Below are 24,804 nucleotides of genomic sequence, written 5' to 3'. Positions count from 1 at the left end.
TGAGGTTTTATAACCCCTGACAAACACTCGAGAGAAAGGGGAAGCAGTGAAACCGAGGAAGCGTCGACAGCATGCAATTCACAGAAAAACCAAATTCCTCCACGTGATCAGCCCCAAGCTTCCTCTTCCTCCTGTCACCAGCCAGAACATGCTGTTCTCTTAATGAAGTCTGTTAGATTGTACTAGATTGATGCTGCATAACTGGCTTGGCCTAGAAAAGTGAAGTTAGCTAGACTTGACACGTTAGTTCTTCATTGATGCATATATTGAAGCAAGAGGAATTCAAAAGGGACCTCAATGTAATGTTGCCTCAATTCCAGATGTTTTTGTGCTCTGTGTAGATCAGTTTTTAATTCTATAGTGAAAATGTCAAACTTTGGTTTTGACATTTTCAACAAATATGATACCTATACTTTTTCAGACAGTGGAGAATAAAGACACAATGTAACATGAAGGTGCTTTATTGTAGTGGAAATAAAGAAGTTGTAGTCAAGATACAAAACAACACACAGAAGAAAAAGAAAATATTTCTACAAAAATGTACAACATTTACAGTACATATTAATATATGTATAAACATACCGTAGGTGACAAGAAAAATAGCATTTCCCTCAAACTGCTGATTCAGGGTGATTATTTACATAGCTTTGAAGTTGATAGACTAGAGGGGAGTCCATCTCTAAAAATAGCTTTTCAAGTGAACTTTAATGTTTCTATGTACTCTAAACAGTACTACTCAGCAAGTCCAACCTAACAGTTGCACATTATAATTTCTGTACATTCAAAGTGAAAAAATTCTGTCAAAGTCTGAAAAATGGGCCATTAAACATATGACTCCTTGGCATAAGAATACTCCTCGAACACAGACTGGCTGCACCTCCGTGACACGTTCTCGTGGTGTGCCTTCGGCCGACTTTCAGACATCGTCCGCTGGCGGAACTGGACGGAATGTTGTTGGCCCGAGATTACATTGCCAATGTCCGTCGCCAGGGGGAGGCAGTCTTTGTACTGGCCGACGGTACAGGGGTATTGGAAGTTGGCGTTCATCGACGCCGGACGGGACTTGCGGCTGAGCGTGGCAGTCGCAGCGCTGACCGTCATGGAGCCGTAGTGGGGCGGGGCGGGCTGAGCCGCATTCTGGAGCGCCTGCTCGTAGGACGGGGGCCGTGAGGGCTGCCAGCAGTCCACCTGTTTGAAGACGTCCACGGCAGACAGGGGGCGCCTCTGCCTAAGAGGCCACGCCGGTGCCGCCGCCTCACTCTGGAAGTCCTCCTGGAGGGTTCCGCAGGGGAAAGACTTGTCCTTCTGCACGTCGCACTTCTTCGAGCCCCGGAGCGGATTGGCGGCTCCCAGGCTCTTGGTCCTCACCACCCTCATGGACTGGGCGCATCGCTTGACCGCCTCAGCCGTGCCCGCCACCGGGGGCTCCGCCCGGGACCTGACGGACAGGGGGGCGTGGCGTGTGGACTGGGCCCTGCGCAGACAGGACGGGGAGCCCAGGGGCGAGCTGGTGAACACAGAGCCCTCGGAGGCGTTGGAGGCGGCGCTGTCCAGGGAGCAGGAGGACAGGCATGACGGGTCACCAAGTTTGGGGAGGGAGAGTGTGACAGTGGGTCTGTTGCCGGCACCCCTGCGCCCAGAGAGCAGGAAGGAGTCGTCAGAAATCTGCTTCTTCAGAGACTGCTCCTCAAAGTCCCGACCCTCACCTGAAAAGTCATCATGGCTACGGGCCTGGCCAATCAGGCTGAGTTTCTCGGCAGAGTTGAAAATGATTGGCTCTGATTGGCGGCGGGAGAAGTGCTTGTTGGTGTGGAAGGTGCCGGGGAGGTGCGCTGGGACGGAGAGGAGCGATGGGAAGGAGCCGCCCTTCTCTCCCTCTTCCTCCGCCTCTCCCTGAGTAGACCCCATGCTGTCCCCCTCGGCGTCTGGGTCGGTGCTGTCATAGGCAGAGTCATGTTGCTGCGACGACACAGTATCTGAGGAGAAACAAGCGTAACACAGGTTAGCGCTGTGATACCTATTTCCATTGTTTTGGTTTGGATTTCCAGTGTCCCGAAATGTTTTCCCATTAGTCTGTGTTCACAAGATGTTCTCACTCTGGGTTAAACAATGCAGAGTGGTTCCCAAAGCTGATTAGTTCATTTACCTAAGTTGTCCTCATCAGGAACTCCCAAAAGGCTCAGGATGTCCTCTCCAAAGATCGCGCAGCAATGCTCTATCAGGAACTCTGTCAGTTCAGTCACCTGGAGGACAATGACAAATTTTGCCTTCTTAGAATATAGCATAACTTAGAAAAAGGGATTCAGTGAGTAAAAATAAGGTGTGAGAATTCTGCATTTCCTTTCACTGAAACTCCTGTTAACACTGTGTGGTTTTAAATGCATAAAAACCACAGTGGCAGCTTCAAATGATCCAGTCAGAACCGGAATCTCACCTTTTCTACAGTATGCACATCTAAGACCTCGCTGTCCTTCTGCAGCAGAGTGGGTGCGATGCACACAGCTAAGTTCTTGGTGTCCATCTTGTTTGTGTCTTGGCTCTCAATGATGTGGTGGAGCACACACAGAATGTTCCGCAGCAGAAGGGTGTTGGGTCCGGGTAGTTTCTCGACCACCCTAAGAGACAAAATGGACAAGAGGAGTGAGGATGAGGAAGGAAGGAGAGAAAGGACAGGAAGGAAATGCTGTTTATTTTGCAGCTCATTTTTGAGTTTCCTCTTTTTGAAAGCAGAAAGCAGGAAGAGAAAAGGCTTGTGTCGGAGGAAGAGAGATCTCTGGCTCTCTGTTTTTATATTTTTCGGTGGTTATCAATGAATGAAGTCGAAAAGACCCGTCTGTTATGAAATTGAGAGCAGACACCTTAAGTGGGCCCAAAACTGACCACTTCAGTGGTGAACAACCTAAGTCAACCATCTTCACAAAGTATCCAAAAAAAGGTATGCCTTGATAATGAAGACCACAGCGTTACTTCCTCTTTGTCTGACCCCCTAAAAGTCCATCAAAATCCCCCTCTATCTACAGCAGGGATGAAATACATCTGGAGGGTGTTTTACCCAAACGCCTACATCACTCTTAATGTAGTCTTAGCACTGTGTTTCTATTTACAGTTTCGAAACAGATTAAAACCACAAGTCCTGTCTACAGATGTATTGGTCCACCGTGGGCGTGACTGAACAGATGGAACAGTAACACTATAGCCACATTTAGCGTAGCATTAGTGTTGGATACTGGGTTGGGCTAGCTTAGGTAACATTTAACCTAGGATCCAGCTTGTTTAGCGGCCTGTAGTTTACCTTTTGAGCTGGTGGACGTCTTTAGTCTCCAGGGCTTCCATCCAGGTCTCATACAGGTCTGACACCAGTAGGCTGCCTGGGAGCTCCTTCAGAAAACTCTGCAATTAGGAGGGAATGTGTCTGTGGTGAGAAACCAATACAGTTCAAGGCTGAGACTAAGTGGCGAGAGATGCTAACATGCTAACAGGAACACCAATGGTTGAAGGACAGGGTGTCCCTAATCAGCTCTCATCGTACATCAACCATACTGATTGCTTACAATGCAACAGCCAGAACACAAGAAGCATCTTGGCTCTGTTCCTCCTCCTGGTTCGGCAACACATACTGCACGTACTACCCCCCCCCCCCGACACATCAGACAGGGTTCTCTCTACCTTGAGCAGTCCCACCAGGAGGACGACAGGCAGCGCGTCCATGTCCACGTCCGTCCCGCTGCTGAGCTGCTCCCGGATGACCTTCAGGTTCTTACTGTTGCCAGTCTTCCTGAACACCCCCTCGGTGGAGGGCCCCTTCTTCCGCAGCAGCACAAGAATCTCCTGTTGGCGGGGGGGGGGGGGGGGCAGAGGGTGCGTTATTACACTGATCACATCTGTGGTCATCCTGTGAGCAGGCAGGCTTTCGGCAGCCATTATCACACACTCTGGCAGCTAACAGCACTCAGTGGTGACAGCTGAATGACCTGATTAAGCGAGTGCCCTAATCAATGTATATTTAAGTGGACTACGCTTGACCCCTCGTCCTTTACTTTGAATGGAACTGACGTAATGAGCCCTGGTGACGGCTATTGACTTGAGCTGCACCTTGCTGGGAGTTAAAAGGATCTATAGATTTGATCCGCCACCCCTTTTGGGGACACTCACTCCATGCCCAAAGCTCAAACCTTGTCCAAATTATTACTATCTGATGTGGAGTGACAGTGCATCACAAAGATATTAATAGCAAACTAATTAAGAAACTATGGAACAAATATGTCACAGAACCAACATTTCACAGCGGGAATATATAACAGAACCAGTGTAGAACCAAGATGTTACAGAACCAGCATAGAACCAAGATGGTTGTTGACGTACTTTGATGGGCTTGGGTAGGGTCCCATCCACTGGGCAGATCTTGGAGAGGGGCTGTCCGAACAGCTGGCTGTCTGTATCAGCACAGGAGGACAAGCTGGTATGGGGGGAGTGGCTCTTCCTCCACTTCCTCAAGACGTTCCATTTACTGTTGACAGCGTTTTCTGTTACAAAAAAAGCCAAGTGGTTAGACAACCTGTACAGTGTGCAGTGTTGACAATTGAAAAGGCACGTGTTATGCAACTGCATTTACCGCCTGATACCATTAATGGGACCAAGAGAGAGTCAGAAAACGACAGACCGCCATTTGATGGCTAGCGAATGTTCTGGTTGACACTTGTGTATTCCGCTTTCTCTCTTCCTGTGGTTAGAATAATTTCGCGCCTAATGTATTTTTTGGTCTGCTTAGAGTTGGCACACACACATGGACAACGCCTTGTGATTCAGGGAGGATGTTCAAACTCACCAATTGACTGCGCCACCCGCTCTTCTGTAACGCACTGCCTGGGAAGGGCGGGGATCTTTGCGTTGCCCTGGAAACGCAAAACAGGAGATGTTTTAATGAGCAAGCTTGAAGAAAGTTTGACTGGGGTTTTTACTGTCTTTTTTTATTTTGCATACACTAGTGTACATTTTCAACAACAAAAAAAGCCAGATCTACACAATCTGTTTCAACGGATTCCCATAAACTACACAAAAACACAAAAGTATGTTGCAATTGAAGCATTTTCATGAATGTATTTTTTATGTATTATATTTGTTTGTATATATACACATGTATATATACAAATCATTTTATATATATAGTTGTACACTGCCTGCAATTGCAATCATCACTGACTGTAAGCTCTTATGTTTTTGCGATTAGAAATAAAGAAATACAGCGGAGGCGTGGGAGGAGAAGAAGGGGAGGAGCCTACACTCCAGCCTTCACATGCTTTCCACCTGAGGAAGCTAAGTGCTTGAACTTCCCACCTTCATCTCCTCAACAACAAACAAGTGATCAATCGATAAAACACCCACAGCGTTCAAACTGTTATCCTCTCGAGGCCAACATTAGAGCCTTCATCTTAAGTGAACGACACAACCCTCTTTCAACAAGCTGTCTTATTACTTTACATCATCCACTGCGGTTTCTCCACAACAGTTGAGGCATGCTGTACAAAAGATAAATGCCTGAATGGTACTCACATCAAGGGTAAACTCGATAGAAGGCTCCATGCCACCTCCTGACAGAGTTTTAACCTGAAACACAGAGAGAGAGAGAGAGAGAGATTATAATCTGTAACACAGAAAGGTGCTTCATCTAAGATAAAGTCAACTCCTCCCAGAAGCAATTACATTTGAAAAGTACTTCTAAACCTGATATTAAAGGTTAATGCATGATCACTGAAATTATGTAAGTAGAATATTTACGGTGTCAGACAAAAGCCTGCAACACCTCAGTAACCACAGTTCAACCAAGTTCCTTTATTAAGAACATCCAACTCTCCGTCCTCACCAATAGCTGCCATTTCTAAAGGCTCTCCGACTATTCAGAGTGATCAAAGGTGGCAGAAAGAGAGCGAAATTATGCTTCTGAAACAGGCATCACAATGGCGTCTTGATTTCAACGACCTGGCTTTATGTTGCTACTCAGCGTGTATGGGAATCACCTTGCGGACACAGGTGAAACCAGAACTGTCTACAGGGGAAAAGGTCTCTAACACCCATACACAGTGTGTGGTACGCTGGTAAAGGTCACAGCACTTCTCTGTTTGTCATGTGTTCTCATGGCTGCAGCCGTGGTCCCGTCTAGCTCAGTGGGTAGAGGCATGGTGCGCCAGAGGACCTGGGTTAGATTCCCACGGGGTGCCAGGTTGGAACTGTATGCCAGCACTACTGTAGGTCGCTCTGCATAAGGCTAGGCCCGTGTCCTGGGTGACTCCATACGCCCTCTTATGCCAAGGGCCCTGTTGCTGTTGTGTGTTTCAAGAACGGGTGCGGTTTGAGACAGGGCCCGATTGGGGAACTTACTGTGATACTGCCACTCAGCACCTTCATCAGGACGCTCGGGGGTGTAGAGCCGGTTCTCTGTTGAGCTGCCTTTGTTTTCCTGCAACGGGAAGAGGCGGCACGTTGAAAAACATCAAATGTACGCTGGGGAGAGTCGTGACACAGAGGGACTCATCTCTGGGCAGAGTCCTGGAGTAAAAGTAGTCTCCAAGAGTGCGGATGGTTTAACACAACCACCCTGGGTATGGCTGTGTCAACCGGGTGTGTGTGGTGGGGTGGGGGTGGGGCGAGTGTGGGTGTGTGTTGGCAGTCTCGTAGCACATTCTCATAGTACAGTCTCATAGCATATTATCATAGTACATTCTCGTAGTACAGTCTCATAGTACAGCCTCGTAGCACAGCCTCATAGTATATTCTTGTACTACATCCTCGTAGTACATTCACATAGTACAGCCCCGTATTACAGCCTCGTAGTACAGTCTCATAGTACAGTCTCGTAGTACAGTCTCGTAGTACAGTCTCATAGTACAGCCTCGTAGTACATTATTGTAGTACAGTCTCGTAGTACATTCTCATAGCACATTCTCATAGTACAGCCTCGTACATTCTCATAGTACAGCCTCGTAGCACAGCCTCATAGTATATTCTTGTACTACATTCTCGTAGTACATTCTCATAGTTCAGCCCTGTATTACAGCCTCATAGTACAGTCTCAAAGTACAGCGTCGTAGTACAGCGTCGTAGTACAGCGTCGTAGTAGTGTCGTAGTACATTCTCGTAGTACAGCCTCGTAGTACAGCCTCGTAGTACAGCCTCGTAGTACATTATCGTAGTACAGTCTCATAGTACAGTCTCATAGTACAGTCTCATAGTACAGTCTCATAGTACAGTCTCATAGTACAGTCTCATAGTACAGTCTCGTAGCACAGGTTCATACACAATGGCATTCAGTCAATCCCCCTTCATGGCTCAAATCAACTCGTTTATAGTTTCTTGTTATAATTACATTTTTATTACTTATTCATTATTTATTTTAAAGACTCTTTCAACCAGAGCCACCTACAGAAATAATTAGCTCACATAAAAAAAATTTGGATTTCATTCTAATTATTTTATTATTATTAGTGGATATTGTGATATTCACTCAAATACCGTCTCCACTGCAACTGGCGTAATATACCACCATTCAGCTCCAATGCTAATTTATACAGTAACACGTCTTGTCTAGCAGACGCCACAGTCACTTGTGTACATTTATTTATTTATATATCTTATTATTGATTTGATGACATTGACAGCACAGTCTCCTTGAAAAACAGAACAATACATAGCAGAACAACGCAAGTATATCGTTAGAAGCCAAATCAAGCAGCATTTAAAGTACACACTCTTAATTAATAGTGCTCACCTGTAAAGAGTATCCAACCAGCGTTCTTTGACCTCAGGCGAGCTGCAGGCAAAATAACAACATGGCTTGAGTTACTAATCCACAGTGAACGGGGAGTGAACCGGGCACACGGGGCAATCTACGATGAACTGAAGAGACACGGCGTGTGCTCAACCTCTTAACTTTGAACAACGCTGCTGGAAACTCTGAACTCAGTCATGGGTAACAGGAAGCGGCGTCACGGCAACCAAAGGCACCTTCCACTTCCCCTTGGGTTAGGCCCGCGGCCGTTGACGCTGTGTGGAAAGAGTCACGAGGGAGAGTGCAACTTTGGCTAACCCTCACTAAGCTGTACGGACTGAAGGGTGGTGACGCTGTCCACGATGGGCCTAGTTGTCCATGTAGTACATGCTCCGTGAAGAGTAGACGATGCAGTAATACCATCACATGTTATGTGTTGGGGTGAGGTCTTTGGAAGAGCACCTTTTATCCTCTCTACATGGGTCTGTTTGTTTCTTTCACCCTTGCTCGTGCGTTCATTTTACAGTCTAATTCTGGTTTACTGTAAAAGATGCTTTTGGGAAAAAAAACAGTTTCAGATAGAGCTGCTTATTCCCGGTTCCAGACAGACAACGGTTTATCAGACTGACCCACACCGGGATTCTAATAATGACTGGACTCAAGAACGGTTACACACCCAAACTTACTTGTTGGTTTGACAAGAAACTATGGGAGTCTATGACTCAAACCAACAACAATGACTAATTGACCCTTTTTTATAACAACAAGGAAAATGTAGCATCCTGATCAAACAGACACTGTTTGTTATTAAAACATCATCCTGTTTGTTATGAAATCATAGTTTAATCCAATACAAATAAATAAATCCAATGTTATGTCAGTTTGACAATTTCCATATATTTTTTAATTTCCATATTTTAGTATTTTGCTGTGAAGCCCCTGTCATGTGATCTGAGGTCTGGCGGTCAGTTCTCGAACTTCCTTTTTCACCAGCCATAACCTTGGGACTGTTCACATTTGTCTAACTTCCCTATTTCATTTAATTAAAGACTTAACAGAAAATATACTGGAATAAACTCAAGAAGTGTTCAGGAAAACTCAGTTGAAGGAACTGTTCATTGGGTGAATTATGGATGGTCATGTTAGATTAACTCCTTTATCCCGAGAAATGCCAGTAAACTGAACTTACTTCTCAGTGGTGGCTGGCTTAACCTTTAAATTTAAATGTTCAGAGAATAAGTCATTGTTCTGTAATGTCAGTACTGAGAGAGAAACAAAGAGGACAAATTGTTATGCCTACGCTGAGAATGATGAGTAAGAGATGTTTCTTGTTCAAAAAAGGCATGTTTCCATCTGTTTGTGTGTATACATATATATTTGTGTGTGTATATAAATGTGTGTGCGTGTGTGTACACTGGATATAAAAAGTCTACACACCCCTATTATAATGCCAGGTTCTAGTGATGTAAAAGAATGAGACAAAGATAAATCATGTCAGACCTTTTTCCACCTTTAATGTGACCTATAACATGAACCATTCAATTGAAAAACAAACTGACATTTATGAGAAAAAATAAAAAAATAAATCCAGTTTTTGCAAACTTCAGCCAGGCTTGGATGTTTTCCTTTGTAAGAAAAGGCTTTCATCTTGCCACCCTACCCCATAGCCCATTCATATGAAGAATATGGGAGATTGTTGTCACATGTAGCACACAGCCAGTACTTGCCAGAAATTCCTGCAGTTCTCGTCTTTTCATCAATTTTGGAGGGACGTCCAGTTTTTGGTAATGTCTCTGTTGTGCCATATTTTCTCCACTTGATGATGACGGTCTTCACTGTGTTCCATGGTATATCTAATGCTTTGGAAATTATTTTGTATCCTTCTTCTGACTGACATCTTTCAACAATGAGATCCCTCTGATGCTTTGGAAGCTCTCTGTGGATAATGGCTTTTGCTCTGAGATGCAACTAAGAAAATGTCAGGAAAATCCTACTAGAAAAGCTGAACTTTATTTGTGATTAATCAGAGTCACTTTAAATGATGGCAGGTGTGTAATGACTTCTATTTAACATGAGTTTGAATGTGATTGGTTTATTTTGAACACAGCCACATCCCCAGTTATAAGAGGGTGTGCACACTTATGCAACCAGGTTATTGTAAGGTTTTTATTTTATTTGTATTCCCCCTTGAAGATTTCAATTTGTTTATAGGTCACATTAAGAGTGGAAAAAGTTCTGACATGATTTATCTTTGTTTCATTCTTTTACATCACAAACACCTGGCAATTTCACAGGGGCGTGTAGACTTTGTACACTCACCTAAAGGATTATTAGGAACACCATACTAATACTGTGTTTGACCCCCTTTCAGATCTGCCTTAATTCTATGTGGCATTGATTCAACAAGGTGCTGAAAGCATTCTTTAGAAATGTTGGCCCATATTGATAGGATAGCATCTTGCAGTTGATTGAGATTTGTGGGATGCACATCCAGGGCACAAAGCTCCCGTTCCACCACATCCCAAAGATGCTCTTTTGGGTTGAGATCTGGTGACTGTGGGGGCCGTTTCAGTACAGTGAACTCATTGTCATGTTCAACAAACCAATTTGAAATTATTAGAGCTTTGTGACATGGTGCATTATCCTGCTGGAAGTTGCCATCAGAGGATGGGTACATGGTGGTCATAAAGGGATGGACATGGTCAGAAACAATGCTCAGGTAGGCCGTGGCATTTAAACGATGCCCAATTGGCACTAAGGGGCCTAAAGTGTGCCAAGAAAACATCCCCCACACCATTACACCACCACCACCAGCCTGCACAGTGGTAACAAGGCATGATGGATCCATGTTCTCATTCTGTTTACGCCAAATTCTGACTCTACCATCTGAATGTCTCAACAGAAATCGAGACTCATAAGACCAGGCAACATTCTTCCAGTCTTCAACTGTCTAATTTTGGTGAGCTCGTGCAAATTGTAGCCTCTTTTTCCTATTTGTAGTGGAGATGAGTGGTACCCAGTGGGGTCTTCTGCTGTTGTAGCCCATCCGCCTCAAGGTTGTGCATGTTGTGGCTTCACAAATGCTTTGCTGCATACCTCGTTTGTAACGAGTGGTTATTTCAGTCAAAGTTGCTCTTCTATTAGCTTGAATCAGCCGGCCCATTCTCCTCTGACCTCTAGCATCAACAAGGCATTTTCGCCCACAGGACTGCCGCATACTGGAGGTTTTTCCCTTTTCACACCATTCTTTGTAAACCCTAGAAATGGTTGTGCGTGAAAATCCCATTAACTGAGCAGATTGTGAAATACTCAGACTGGCCCGTCTGGCACCAACAACCATGCCACGCTCAAAATTGCTTAAATCACCTTTCTTTCCCATTCTGACATTCAGTTTGGAGTTCAGGAGATTGTCTTGACCAGGACCACACCCCTAAATGCATTGAAGCAACTGCCATGTGATTGGTTGATTAGATAATTGCATTAATGAGATATTGAACAGGTGTTCCTAATAATCCTTTAGGTGAGTGTATATCCACTGTGTATAAACGTGTGTGTGTGCACCCATGTACGCAGAGGAAGGCTGTTGCTCACCAGAAGGAGACCAGGCAGAAGCCAAGGGGCCAGGCCAAGACCAGGGAGGTCTTGAGGTCGATCTCACCTCCTCCGCCCTCCTCCTCCTCAGGCTCGTCCTCAAAGCCATAAAGCCAGAGATCCTCGAGACGCACTCTGTGCTTCAGACGGTAGCTAGTACTGGACCTAAATGAAAGAGGGAGAGAAGTGGAGAGAGCAAAAGAGAGACGGAAAGAGAGAGACACAAGAGAGATTAAGAGAGATGGTCAGGGAAAGAAAGGGATGATTAGGTGACCAGTGATGGTAGTATACGCTTCAACTGAGTACCAGTGATGGTAGTATACGCTTCAACTGAGTACCAGTGATGGTAGTATACGCTTCAACTGAGTACCAGTGATGGTAGTATACGCTTCAACTGAGTACCAGTGATGGTAGTATACGCTTCAACTGAGTACCAGTGATGGTAGTATACGCTTCAACTGAGTACCAGTGATGGTAGTATACGCTTCAACTGAGTACCAGTGATGGTAGTATACGCTTCAACTGAGTACCAGTGATGGTAGTATACGCTTCGATTGAGTACCAGTGATGGTAGTATACGCTTCGATTGAATACCAGTGATGGTAGTATACACTTTGATTGAGTACCAGTGATGGTAGTATACGCTTCGATTGAGTACCAGTGATGGTAGTATACGCTTCGATTGAGTAACAGTGATGGTAGTATACGCTTCGATTGAGTACCAGTGATGGTAGTATACGCTTTGACTGAGTACCAGTGTCATCAGCCCACATCCCAGTCCATGTTCTCCTCATGTCATGTCTCGTTCTTCCACCTGGGAGTATGAACATTGGTGTACTCTGTTCTGCTTTGTGCTCTGACACGGGCTCACCTCGTGGCTTATTGGTTTGCTGCCCACACAGCAGTACGGGATCAACAACAGCTCTGATGATCTGGCTGGAAAGTTATGTGGTTAATGAGGGGAACAGGCATTGTCCATGTGAATCTCATAGCACCCTACTAGAGGAATCAGGCTTCACTTATCAGCCAGGCTCGGTCTGGAGCTCTTGAAACACAAGCTCTATGATGTGTCAGCAATTAATAAGATCATTAATAACATTAATACATTTATAAAATAAAACCTGAATCATTAATAAAGTAATGATGCATGTGCATGGGGACATTACGGGCATACGGTCAATGCCCTCTGACCTGTAAGCCAAAGAGCCTGCTAGTCAGTCTGGGATCTGAGGGCCAATAGGCCTCTGTTTATATAGTCATTTACAAAGGCGCTGTCATATCTGGTTGATTGTTGTCTCTTCGACCGGCTTTATTCCAGGATCTACTTCTCTACAGCATTTGTTGCTGTGGTTAAACATTTTATCACTCACTGTTGTATTCTATTTCTGAATCAGTGTCTTTTTGATTATCACTTAGGCTCAGGAAGTGAGCTGATTTCAATATGTCAGTCTATTTGCATTCCTGTCTGCCTGTCTGTCTGCTTGCCTGTCTGCCTGTCTGTCTGCCTATCTGTCTGCCTGCCTGTCTGCTTGTCTGTCTGTCTGTCCGGTTGCTCGTGAGGAGGAAGGCATTCAGTACCTATGTAGTGATTGGCTATGACTGCCACTGTCAGCTTTTATTCACAGACCCACTAGGTTAGGTCAGGCTTGTTCTGTCATTGTATCTTCAAGGAACTGGTCACTATTGCTGTGGTCACTGTTCGGCATTCCTGGGTCTCGGACATCTCTGCATGTCCCCACGGTTGATGACACACGACCTTTACCCCTGAATCCCTCTCATCTGCCTTCCCAGATTGACTCTCTTTCCTGCTGTAGGGAGGGAGGTAAGGAAGTTGTACTGGCCAGTGGATGTCCATAGCAACAAGTGTTTCACTAGTTTAAAGTGTTTCACTAGTTTAAAGTGTTTCACGTCAGATGTCATAACAAGAGAACTGCATTAGTCACATAAGCATTAAGGGCTTTGTAGCACCTCGGCTGGAAAAGTGAGGAGCAAAAGTACAGTAGAGCGAAGGGGAAAAACCAGCCTACACTCTTTGTACCACAGTGATTGGTTGGACTCCCACCTGAGGCCGGCAGAATGCATGCTTCCACTTTCATCTGTGAAGTAGAGCAGATTCAGAATCTTTTTTCTGGGTTGTTGAGCATCACGTTTTACGTTAGCGGAATCTAAATTTAGAAAAGATTAATCCACTTTCATAATTCACTGTTTAACACAGAAAGATGCTTCTTTCTATCTTATAAGAACATTAAAAAAGCTTGCACCTATAAACACATTTTAATTGTAGTGGTATAAAAACAAAAGAGGTTGAACTTTCAAAAGTGTTCTTAGATATTTATATATATATATATAGATAAAACGAGATAGGAGATGAAAAAGGAAAGTACACATCCATTTTCTGTTTGGCCTATCACTGGGAATCACCCTGCTTTCTGTTTAGTATTTTAGATGACCAACGATGACAGTTTACTATAATAGAGAAGCTGTTAGGCAAAAGAATTCCCCTGACTTCCTTAGTTGCATGACCTCAAACAGTTTGACTTCCCCTAAGGGACACACAATTTTTTAAATGTATGTCAAAATAGTTTTATTAGTTATGGTCAAGAGAACAGTGTTTGGGGAAAGGGGCTAGCTGGAAAGTAGCACTCTGTTATTTCTAGTTTTGTGTTTTGGTAGCTCTTGGTAGTCCGGTGCATATACTTATATTTAAACATGGTGGATTCCCACTGCCCCCCCCTCATGGCCGGTGGCGCCAATGTAGACCAATGGTGTGGTCTCAATTCCCCAGGGCATCGCAGAGAGAAGGGAGATTTCCAACTCACACACATTCATATCGATGCAAAGTCGCGGATGTTTGATATCAGACTAAACATTTCTTTGTCTCTTCACTGTTGATCACCATGTGTTCCGCGTCTTACTTGAGCTTGGCAACGACGATGACATCGCAGAAGAGAAAGAGACGTCTCTCTCTCGTCTTCCAGGCCTCCGTGACCTGAACACAGGCATCCAGGACCAGCTCGGCATCCTCACCGCTGAGACCCAGGACAAAGGGGCACTGCTCCGCCGACACTGGGCACGTACCCTCCTCCCTGGGTAGAGAAGGAGGAGAGTGTGGAGGGTCAGAAACCGCGGTAGAACCAGGACACGTCCAGAACACCTGTATCCATTCATCCAAACAGAGACCAGTCCTGAACAGGCCAGAGGATCAGTGTTAGTGTTGGACATTGTTTGTATGGGTGTGACAGCTTTCATTTTCATTGGCACACGGGATCAACGCTATAACTTCACCAACCAGATTGTTATTTGGAGTAGCTACAAATGAGTGTATGTTAGAAACAGATGCAGGAGACGAATTAAGAGAATTGTATGTATTTGGCCTTCGTAGCCAGCTGCTGTGTAGTGTGACATGTTGTTTGAGATTGTTGAACGACAGATTCAATTCGTTAAGGTTTGATGTTTATAATTCATAATAACTTTCTCTGTATTTTTCTTACTCAGTTGCATTTTCTCTTTTTTCTCAATTAGTCTGTCTGTTTTCATTTGCCTTCTAACTTTCTGCTTATCTCCATCTTTTAAGTTCCCGTCTGACCTTTGAAATCACTCATGTCAACCACAGTTCTGAATATCAAAGATCATGTTACTTTTTACTTTTTAAATGATTAGTAATTATCGGGAATCATTAGGCTTCTCATCTGAAATGATAAAAAACAAGAAATTATCTTTGTGCTTATTTGTATGCATAATTCATTCATGTGTCACTGTATAAACACACATGTTTTAAGTCCACTATTTAATTCTCAAGTCTCTGACAACATATCATTGTTTAAGCATTTACCTTAAAAGATTATAATGACTCTTTTTGATTATGAGAATTCAAGCAGTATGTGTAACATATCTATTATTTGACTATGTCCCCCTTTCAGCTGGTGTTTTGGACAGATATTCAAATCGATATCACTGAGGGACTGCCCCATGCTGAAAGCCTTTAAAGAGCAATGTGCCGCTAGTTTCACAGGAACAAACATACATTAATTTGTTACTAGAAACTTCAAATGAACAATATGATAGTTACGAGAATTCCTATTCTATTTTACGTGGAACTTCATTATTTATTTATGTGCTCCTGCTCATCTGATTTATTTTGGACAGACACCAGTATTGAAATTACAGCGGTACTCTCCCAAGTTACCCACTCCAACTGACATGCCGCAACCTTTAAAGAAAGTGCCTACACGACCTCACTATACAGCACACATCTCACTGGAGTGTAGGCTTAAAGATAGTGTACGACCACCCCCTTAACAGTGTGAACAGACCTGAATACGTTCTACGTCAAAGACATTTGTCCCGCCCACTGTGGTGAAACCTTTACCAACCGCCCCCCTCGTCTGAGCTAATGGTGGTGGTTAACGTGTTGTGAGTTCAACCCGTGGGCGTGAGACACGATTACGGATCGTGCCACAGACGGGTTTGGGTCGCCCCGGCTGAAGGGGATTCGTGGCGCGTTCTGGTGTCTGTCGTGTCCAGTGTGTGAACCTCGCCAACGGGATCCAAATAAAAGGCCTGGCATGAATGGGCAGGCTGGCATCTTGCTAATGATTGGTAAGGTTACCGTTATTCATATATATTCATTTCTCTTTTTATGTTTTTTGTATTATTTCTAACTGCAATTTAAATGCCCCTAAGCAAGCATTTCATTGTTATCCTACACCAGTTGTTAGCGAGGCGTGTGAAAGACGCTATTCGATTTCGGATGGAAAATTAAACCCAAAAAGGGACAAACAAGGATGTCATTGGGAAGGAGATAATATACACAGGATTCATCGAATTACATTAGACATCAGGGGTACAGAGAGGAAGAATCTGGCCTCTGATTAGAGTCACCAGGTCAGTGAGTGGGGGTCAGGTCAGTGAGTGGGAATCAGGTCAGGTCAGTGAGTGGGGGTCAGGTCAGGTCAGTGAGTGGGGGTCAGGTCTGTGAGTGGGGGATAAGGTCAGGGTCATTGGTGTCATTAAATATCTCAGGAAACTGCTACAGTTTGGTGATGAGGTTTTGGCTAACAGGAAGCTTTAAACGAGTGACAAACCAGTGAAAATTTACACAAATTACCTCATAGGGTCTGAATAAAAATGTATACATTTAGAGGGCATTTCCTCGTCACTGAAATCCTTACAGAGGGGACTGTATCCATGGATCTGGCCAGCGGGCCTGTCTAGAGAAAGCATTCCATTTTGGGTTTTGAGTCTCAATAGAGGTCTTTTAAAAGAAAAATATCCTGCTGCCTGCCAATGTATTGGAATACATGCATGACAACCCATTATGATATCATGCAAGTGCACTATTTTATGAATGTGTGTACCATTGAGCAGGGTTTGGGTGGATTACATTTCTAAGTGCGCACGTGTGAGCGTGAAATTCAGTGTGATAGTTTACGCAAGGCGGCTGTGTGCTGAAAGACCTAACGTGCATGTTCAGTCTCAAGCCCTGTGCTGTTTGGGCAATAGAGATGTACACTGAATCACGCCGTAACTCTGAACGACGATGTTGACCAGACGGAGCACCTGAGCGTTGGCGGCGGCGAGAAGGTTTTAAGTGGGTTCTGACTGCGGTTGCCTGCGAATTTGGAAAATCCACAGCTATGACGTTGTAGGCCACAGTTCTCTTAGAGAGTGGGCATTGCAGCCCCCCCCCCACACCCCTTTTAGGTTTTGGTGTCATGGTGAGTCATTGTTAACATTCAGCGTGTGGTATGCACGAGTGTTGCATTTGTGGCTGTGCTTGTAAACAAGTGTTAAATGTTATGAACCAGAGAGTGTCATCAGCCCCTAACTGGTCTGGTGTGGCTGGGGCTCGTGTTCTTTTGCCAATCTGGTAACATAAACAATTAGATCTCTGCACCTTTTGCGGTTATGAAGTGAATCTTTTGTTAAATAAAAACCGGAAAAAGTACCAGGCAAGCCTATTTCAGCCGGCCCGCGAAAAAGAAGTGATGAATGTTGTTGCCCTCACTGGATTCTGTGTCTTTTACCACTACACCACGGAGCTCTACATTTGCCTGGTGTCGGTATAGTGTCTCGATATTAGATCATGTTGTCATGCATTAACATCATGCCAAGGTTTTATGTTTCGCTAGACCGCATAAGCGGAGCCAGCCAAGAAGATCTAACCCCTAACCCCTAACCCTAACCCTAACCCCAACCCCACACACACACACCCATATACATGCATACACACCCATATACACTCATATACACACACACACCCATATACATGCATACACACCCATATACACACACACACACCCATATACATGCATACACACACCCATATACACACACACACACACCCATATACATGCATACACACCCATATACATGCACACACACCCATACACAGACCCATATACACACACACATATATATGTACATCGATCAGCCATAACATAATGACCACCTCCCTAATATTGTGTAGGTCCTCCTTTTGCTGCCAAAACATCCCTGACCCGTCAAGGCATGGACTCCACTAGACCTCTGAAGGTGTGCTGTGGTATCTGGCACCAAGACGTTAGTAGCAGATGCTTTAAGTCCTGTATGTTGCGAGGTGGGGCCTCCATGGATCAGACCTGTTTGTCCAGAACATCCCACAGATGCTGGATTGGACTGACCCGGCTATCCACTTGATGGTAAAGGAAACATGATTCATCAGACCTGGCCACTTTCCTCTATTTCTCTGTGGTCCAGTTCTGATGCTTATGGGCCCATTGTAGTCTCTTTCAGCAGTGGACTGGGGTCGGCACGGGCACCCTGACTGGTCTGGGGCTACGCAGCTCCATACGCAACAAACTGCGATACACTGTGTGTTCTGACACCTTTCTATCAGTACCAGCATTAACCTTTTTAACAATTTGAGCTACAGTAGCTCATCTGTTGTTCGGTTCCTTCAACAGGTGCCATGATAATGAGATTACCAGTGTTATTCATTTCACCTGACAGTGGTCATAATGTTATAGCTGATCGGTGTATATATACACTGAGTATATAATAAACAATGAAACAACTCCCTTTCTAGCAAATCAGAATGAAATGAAATGTACAGAATATACACACCACAAAGACCAACATGGCGGATGTAAAACAGAAGGCAATACTTTCCAATGTCTATTTAATAATAATAATTAAAACCTCCAATCACTTGGATGTGAATGTATAGGATCTCTGCTGCCCCCCAAGGCAGGTGCTGGTACTACAGCGCATACATTATTTTTTTTTGGTTGCTCAGGGCGCCTCATATTAGGTGTGTGTACCTTTTCAAAATGAAGAATGTTTTCTATGAATGTTATGCAATTTTCCTGTGTATATCTTTATGGTACCAGCCAAAAGTTTGGACACACCTACCTGTTCAAGTGAACAGGTATGTGTGTCCAAATCTTTGACTCATACCATACGTATATATTGATGTGTGTACTGAAGTGTTATTCAGGGCTCACCTGTAATCTAGACGACTCCCGGTCAAAATGAATGCTGAACAGAGGGGAGACTCACCTGATGGAAGACCATGGCATGCTCCCAAGAGCCTTCTCAAAAGCCAGGGACGGGGCAGAACGCCTCCTCTGAGCCAAACTCAGTAGATGCTGAGGGGAAACATTTCACATTGACATCTTAGTAATATCGTAGACTCTCTTGTTAAGAATGATCAACAGGAGCTGTTTGGGTGTGTCCGGCACAAGTGTCCGGCACAAGAGCACATTACACATGCTTTTTCACACATAAGCTCACACATGGGCAAAATGTTTACACGCAAACAAATGTTTACAAACAAAGCCAATAGACAATAGCAGATGGACTGCATCAAGAGAAGACCCCATCGGGTCCCAATCCTGTCAGCTTAGAGCAGGAACATGATCACCAAATCCGAAGATCAAGAAAAACGTTGCTTGCTCCGACAAATCTTAATCCGTCCTGCTTGTGTCACGGGGTTCAGGCTGATGGTACAAACAAGACAGTGTGGCCAGGGGTTCCTTGGCACACAATACCAATTGAGCCTCATTTGTATGCCACAGTGTACCTGAGCATTGTTGCTGACCGCGTGTTCCCCTTCATGGGCCCAGTGGACTCGTTGCAGCAGGACAATGAGCCCGGCCACAAAACACACATAAGCTCAAGCTGGTCCCACAAACACAACTGCGACTCCAGTTTACTCTAGCGGCCTGCACAGTCCCCAGGATCTCCATCCAATAGACCACCTTCTGGATGAGGTGGACCGGCAAGGTCCCGGCATGAATCTGCAGGGAGCGTGTGACGCTGCCAAGTTGGCGTGGACCAAAATCCCTCAGGGGTTTTTATCCAACATACCATGGGGAACTCAAGCTTTTCTGGGGTCCTGCCCATGTCTAGATACGTGCGCCTAATAACGTGGCAAAGCGCTCAGATTCAAAGATCCCGGAAATTTGACATTTTAAATTGGTTGTCGAAAATCAATTAAGGCTCTCTCATACTCCCAAATGGCAGCCTTCCTCATGCCCTACTGTGCTTTTTCATGAGGGCCCATGGGTAGGCAGTAGGATTCCATTTGGGAGACGGTTTTCCCAGTGTCTACCACCGTGACTGTCTCTGGAAAGAACAATGACAGCTTTATCTGCCATGGAGAAATGTAACAGCCCGGGATTAAACCGTAATCAGAACCCTTTCAGAAAGGACCAGTGTTCATATGGCCAATGTGTAGAGGCAATCTAGCAACTTGAATTCCTTGTGCATCTTTCAGCATTGTGACAAAACGGTCAGATTGACTTTGAAGTAGTCACAAAGGGGAGAAATCTGTGTCTGAATATACAGAGGTCAAGAAAATGTCAGGCTGGCCTGTAATCTTTTTCCTCCCATTTCTCTGTCCTGGCCGCCCTTGACAAATAACCACATTAGTTTTCCCATTCCTTGTTGAAAAGGCAGTGTCCCCAGAATGGAATGACTCCTGGAGGATTTTTCTAATCAGAAAGGTCTAGGATTACTCTTGGAAAAGAGGCATTAGTCAGTAGACCTGTGAGTGGGGTCATGGAATTAGCTTGTTTTGTGTGAAACATCTTGGAGTTGACAACTCATTTCAAATGTCAACTATGTGTCAAGCTGAAAACATGTCATAGCGTAGATTAACATGCATTTTGTTCGTTTCCTGTGCAGTCATCACAGTGACGTTGCACGTCGCAAAACAAGTCCAAGGGCAGGGCTGGAGGGTTACGGGGAACGGGGAACGGATTGTCCATATGAGGAACTTTTCTCAGTCTCCCCCAGTTTTAAATTTTAGGAGGAGATGAGGTCCTGGTCCACACCTGCGGAGCACCTGGTTTGGGGGGCCCGTTGCTGTCCCTGTCCTTGTCCACCTGGTCATACTTCTGACCTAGTCTAAAATCAAATATACTCTGGATTTAGCCCAGAGAAATGTATTTATTATTCCAATTCAACTCTTAAAATCTCACCCGGCACAGCCAGAAGTGGACTGGTCACCCCTCTGAGCCTGGGTCCTCTCTAGGTTTCTTCCTAAAGTACAACATTCTTAGGGAGTTTTTCCTAGCCACTGAAATCCAACACTACTGTTGTTTGCTCCTTGGGGTTTAAGGCCGGGTGTCTCTGTAAAGCACTTTGTGACAACTGCTGTTGTAAAAAGGGCTTTATAAATACATTTGATTGATAGACTGATTGTTGATCGATGGGGGAGTAGGTTTTTGGTGGGGACCACCTAATGAGGCCGTTTGTGTGTCTGGGCATTTGGCACAGATACACTACATGTGTTCAGCTGCCTTGTCATCAGCATTGTGCCAATCTGACCTTCAGGGATACACCAAAGTCAGCTTTTCTCCTCCATTTTGTAATTCACAACAGAATGAGAAGGGTGGTTTTATCTTGATCAAAGTCAAACAAAATCACACAAGAAATAAAATCTTGCTGAAAGGGTGTCATTGTGATATTCTATCAGCCATCTATCTTTTGACACGCTCTCCACCAATGTATGACACAGAAACTGGGTTAAACGGGCAGAAAGGACAAAAACAATGCTCAATGGGCAGTGTCCATGAGAAGTTACAGGCCGGAAGTGAACCTACCCTCTTTCCCTCAGCCCCCAGCACCCAGGCCCTGAGAGGTGCCCTCTTTCCCAGCCAGGCCTCATCCGCCCGGCGGGCCAGCTGGCACACGGGCCCACAGGAAAGGCCCACGTTGGCCCACATATTAGGGACCTAGCATGACCCACCTTCGTCAGAGGGCCAAGAGACGCATTCGGACCAATGTGTCCTCGGTCGCCACATGCTTCGTTTGTCACAGGGCCTTGTGGTCTCGACTGGACCCGAAGGGAACTCATAGGTACGTGGACTCTGACACATTCTTTGTTGTTTCGGCCTCTGAGTTCCAGCGCTTTGGATTTGAAATGATACAGTGACAATGGAGTTAATCGGCAGACCATCACCCGTTTTTGGGTGCCAAAAGTATTTGGACGATTGGCTTCACAGCTGTTTCTAATTGGGTGCATGGCTTTGTTTGCAGCCTTAGTACATCCGGAAGATATCTGTCAGTGTTCAGTCTAGATTCTCAACATTGCATTTGCAGTTGGTTTCTGTGGCTTGTGTCTTACAAATGAAGTCCAGAAATGCGTCAAAGCAAGTCCAGCTGGGCACCATGAGTCAAAATAATCTGAATAAATTGATCAGCAGAAACAGTGGGTGTGCCAAAATCAACTGGTACATTAAGATGAAGAAGAACAAGAAGACCAACAAAAAAGAAAGCCCTGGTTAGCTTAGCAATGGCAAATAACCTGGTAGACCAAGACCTCTACAGTGGAGGACCCAAGAATGCTCACCATAATGAAGAAGAAAACAACTGTCCCACAGATCAGGAACACTCTACAGGGTGTAGGTGTGAATGTATCACCCACAACTCTAGACTTACAGTGGTACAAACAGGATGCCCTAGAAAGTACCTAAAAGAGCCTGCAGAAGTCTGGAAAAAAAGGTACTGTGGACAGATAGGACAAACATGTACCAGAGTGATGGCAAGATAAGTGTCACAAAAGGAGATTAAATACCATTTTAGCTCTGATAAGATGGGTGGAGGGCGGTTAAATAAGATGGGTGGAGGGGCGTTGTGTTTTGTGTTTTCGTTCCCTAAAATGGGGCGGGGCAATGTACAAAAAAAGCTGTTACTTCTAAAAGGTTCCCTAAAATTGGTTTGGAACGTATATATTCACAGTCTGCACTTTAATACTCAGTCAATGTGTTGTTAAAAAAAAAAGTGCTGAAATATACACAGTCCAAATACATTTGGAGTACACAGTTACAAAAACATGATCAAAAATAAAAATACTAATAATGACGAAATGTATCAAAAAACCTCCAGTGTCTGTAACGTCTTTATGCTTTTCTAATTGACTGTTAAGACAATCCTGCTTTTGAAATCTAAACATACAGTCATTACAGTAAGATCATTACAGTTGGATAGTACTCACAGAACACAGTTCAAAGACTATTACTACAGTTGGATAGTACTCACAGAACACAGTTCAAAGACTATTACTACAGTTGGATAGTACTCACAGGACACGGTTCAAAGACTATTACTACAGATGGTTAGAACTTACAGAACACAGTTCAAAGACAATTATTACTGTTGGTTAGTACTTACAGAACACAGTTCAAAGACAATTACTACTGTTGGTTAGTCCTTACAGAACACAGTTCAAAGACAATTACTACTGTTGGTTAGACCTTACAGAACACAGTTCAAAGACAATTACTACTGTTGGTTAGTACTTACAGAACACAGTTCAAAGACAATTACTACTGTTGGTTAGTACTTACAGAACACAGTTCAAAGACGATTACTACTGTTGGTTAGTACTTACAGAACACAGTTCAAAGACAATTACTACTGTTGGTTGGTACTTACAGGACGCAGTCCTAAAGCCTCAGCTTCATCATAGCTTCCCCTCCTCATCGCTGCTATCCCAAGATCTTCCAATGTCCTTGTTCTTGAAGCTTCCATGTCTGTCCGTGTCCCGGTCCGCGTTCCCAGCTGCTCTGTGTGGAGCGAAGTGCAGAGGACTGGAAGTTGGACTCCTGACTGGCTTCTTCAGTCGGTCACTAATGAGGGCTTAGAACAATTGAGGCCTACAGTACAAAAGAGGAAATGGGGTTACGATCTACCCCCCCCATCATCCCTCCATCATCCTTCCATCTATCCACCCCACTCTGCTGACACAGGCTCCCTGTTGTAATTACATCGCCCCATCAAAGTCCTCATCCCGTTTCTATGCTAACGAGGGTGGCAGCGACGTGACGACCAGGCATAACAATACCTCAGAAAAGAAGGGGATCACACACATATACACACATATATAGACACACACATTTATACACGCACCTACACACACACTCACACACACACACACACACACACGCACACACAGACACATACACACAGTCAGGGACATACTTGGACAAATATGTTAACGCACACATCATTTGGAACCACTGTTTCTCATTGCTGATGCAATTTGTCCATGTTAGGCCTATGCTGTTGTGATTTTAAATACTGTTCTCCTTCACACATTGAATCATTTTGCAGTTTTTGTGACTGATGACCTCGCAGTTCATGCACCGACTATTTGACTTCTTTGGAACAGTTAGCTCAAGTTGCTTTGAAAAATCAAATATGGAAGTGGTAGTCAGACCTCTTTAATAGCTGGCATATATGTACTGCTAACAGGCAATCAACCGACCATGGTTTTTGTTATTGTTATTTAGTCACTTCAAAGTAAAAGTAATTTTGTATATAGTGTGCACACACCAATCAGATCTCCCAGTTCAGAGAGTGATTTTACAGAAAACATTGTTTTACCTAAATGTGCACCATCACATCTGAAAACCACAGATCTGAAACAATGAGGTTCCCAAATTTGGTTTTCAGTGTCAAAGGAAGCTGGGCCTAAGATACTTTTTAGGTCCGTGGGGATGCCTCGAGGCATCTCTGTGCACTTGTTTTCTGTTCTCCCCAATCAGAGGCAGCTGCACATTGTTGTCTCTGATTGGGGTCCCTATATTGGTTGCTCAGGTTTTGCTTTTGTTTGTGGTAAATTTTTTGTCTCTCTGTTTGCACTTGATTTGCTGTGCCGTTTATCGGTTTTTGTTCAGTTTACAAGAAAGGGACATTAAAAATATGTTTTCCCTCACCTCTGCACTGGTGTCCTGCCTCCATGACCGTGACAATAGTGTGGCCCTGAAAACTGGAAATATCCAGGTTCTTCAAACCCAACAAAGGGTTCCTCACCTTTAACCCACATGGCATTATTCTCTGGTGCATTTCTCTCTGAGTGAGGCCCAGAAGGAAGGAAAACATCCAGCATAAAGACTGAAGGGAATTGTATACAGCATACACTCTGGAATTGATTGGTTTCAATTGTGAAGTCTGATCATTCT

The 24,804-nt window shown here is 44.4% G+C and overlaps 1 protein-coding gene across 1 annotated transcript; it reads right to left on the bottom strand.

Annotated features, from left to right (window-relative positions):
* Positions 1–445: 445 nt before the first annotated feature.
* tagapb (T cell activation RhoGTPase activating protein b) lies at positions 446–23,439 on the bottom strand. Its single transcript, XM_029125306.2, has 14 exons — positions 23,276–23,439; positions 18,893–18,981; positions 14,269–14,439; positions 11,354–11,518; positions 7,763–7,804; positions 6,376–6,454; positions 5,551–5,604; positions 4,826–4,892; positions 4,363–4,523; positions 3,667–3,828; positions 3,293–3,390; positions 2,435–2,615; positions 2,147–2,243; positions 446–1,976 (listed from the first exon to the last, which is right to left on the bottom strand). The coding sequence occupies exons 1-14, from the start codon at positions 23,369–23,371 to the stop codon at positions 823–825; spliced, it is 2,616 nt and encodes an 871-aa protein (XP_028981139.2). The 5' UTR covers positions 23,372–23,439; the 3' UTR covers positions 446–822.
* Between the last annotated feature and the right edge of the window lie 1,365 nt (positions 23,440–24,804).

The sequence above is a fragment of the Esox lucius genome, chromosome 14 (assembly GCF_011004845.1).
Source record: "Esox lucius isolate fEsoLuc1 chromosome 14, fEsoLuc1.pri, whole genome shotgun sequence".
Lineage (NCBI taxonomy): Eukaryota > Metazoa > Chordata > Actinopteri > Esociformes > Esocidae > Esox > Esox lucius.
Note: the sequence above shows the minus strand (reverse complement) of the source record. Positions and strands in the feature narration are given on the sequence as shown.

Coding starts and splice junctions, on each gene's coding strand:
- tagapb (XM_029125306.2), bottom strand. CDS start 23,371: ATGGAAGCTTCAAGAACAAGGACATTGGAAGATCTTGGGATAGCAGCG. Junction 2,244..2,434: donor ATGTGCATACTGTAGAAAAG/GTGAGATTCCGG, acceptor ATTGTCCTCCAG/GTGACTGAACTGACAGAGTT. Junction 1,977..2,146: donor TCCTGATGAGGACAACTTAG/GTAAATGAACTA, acceptor GTTTCTCCTCAG/ATACTGTGTCGTCGCAGCAA.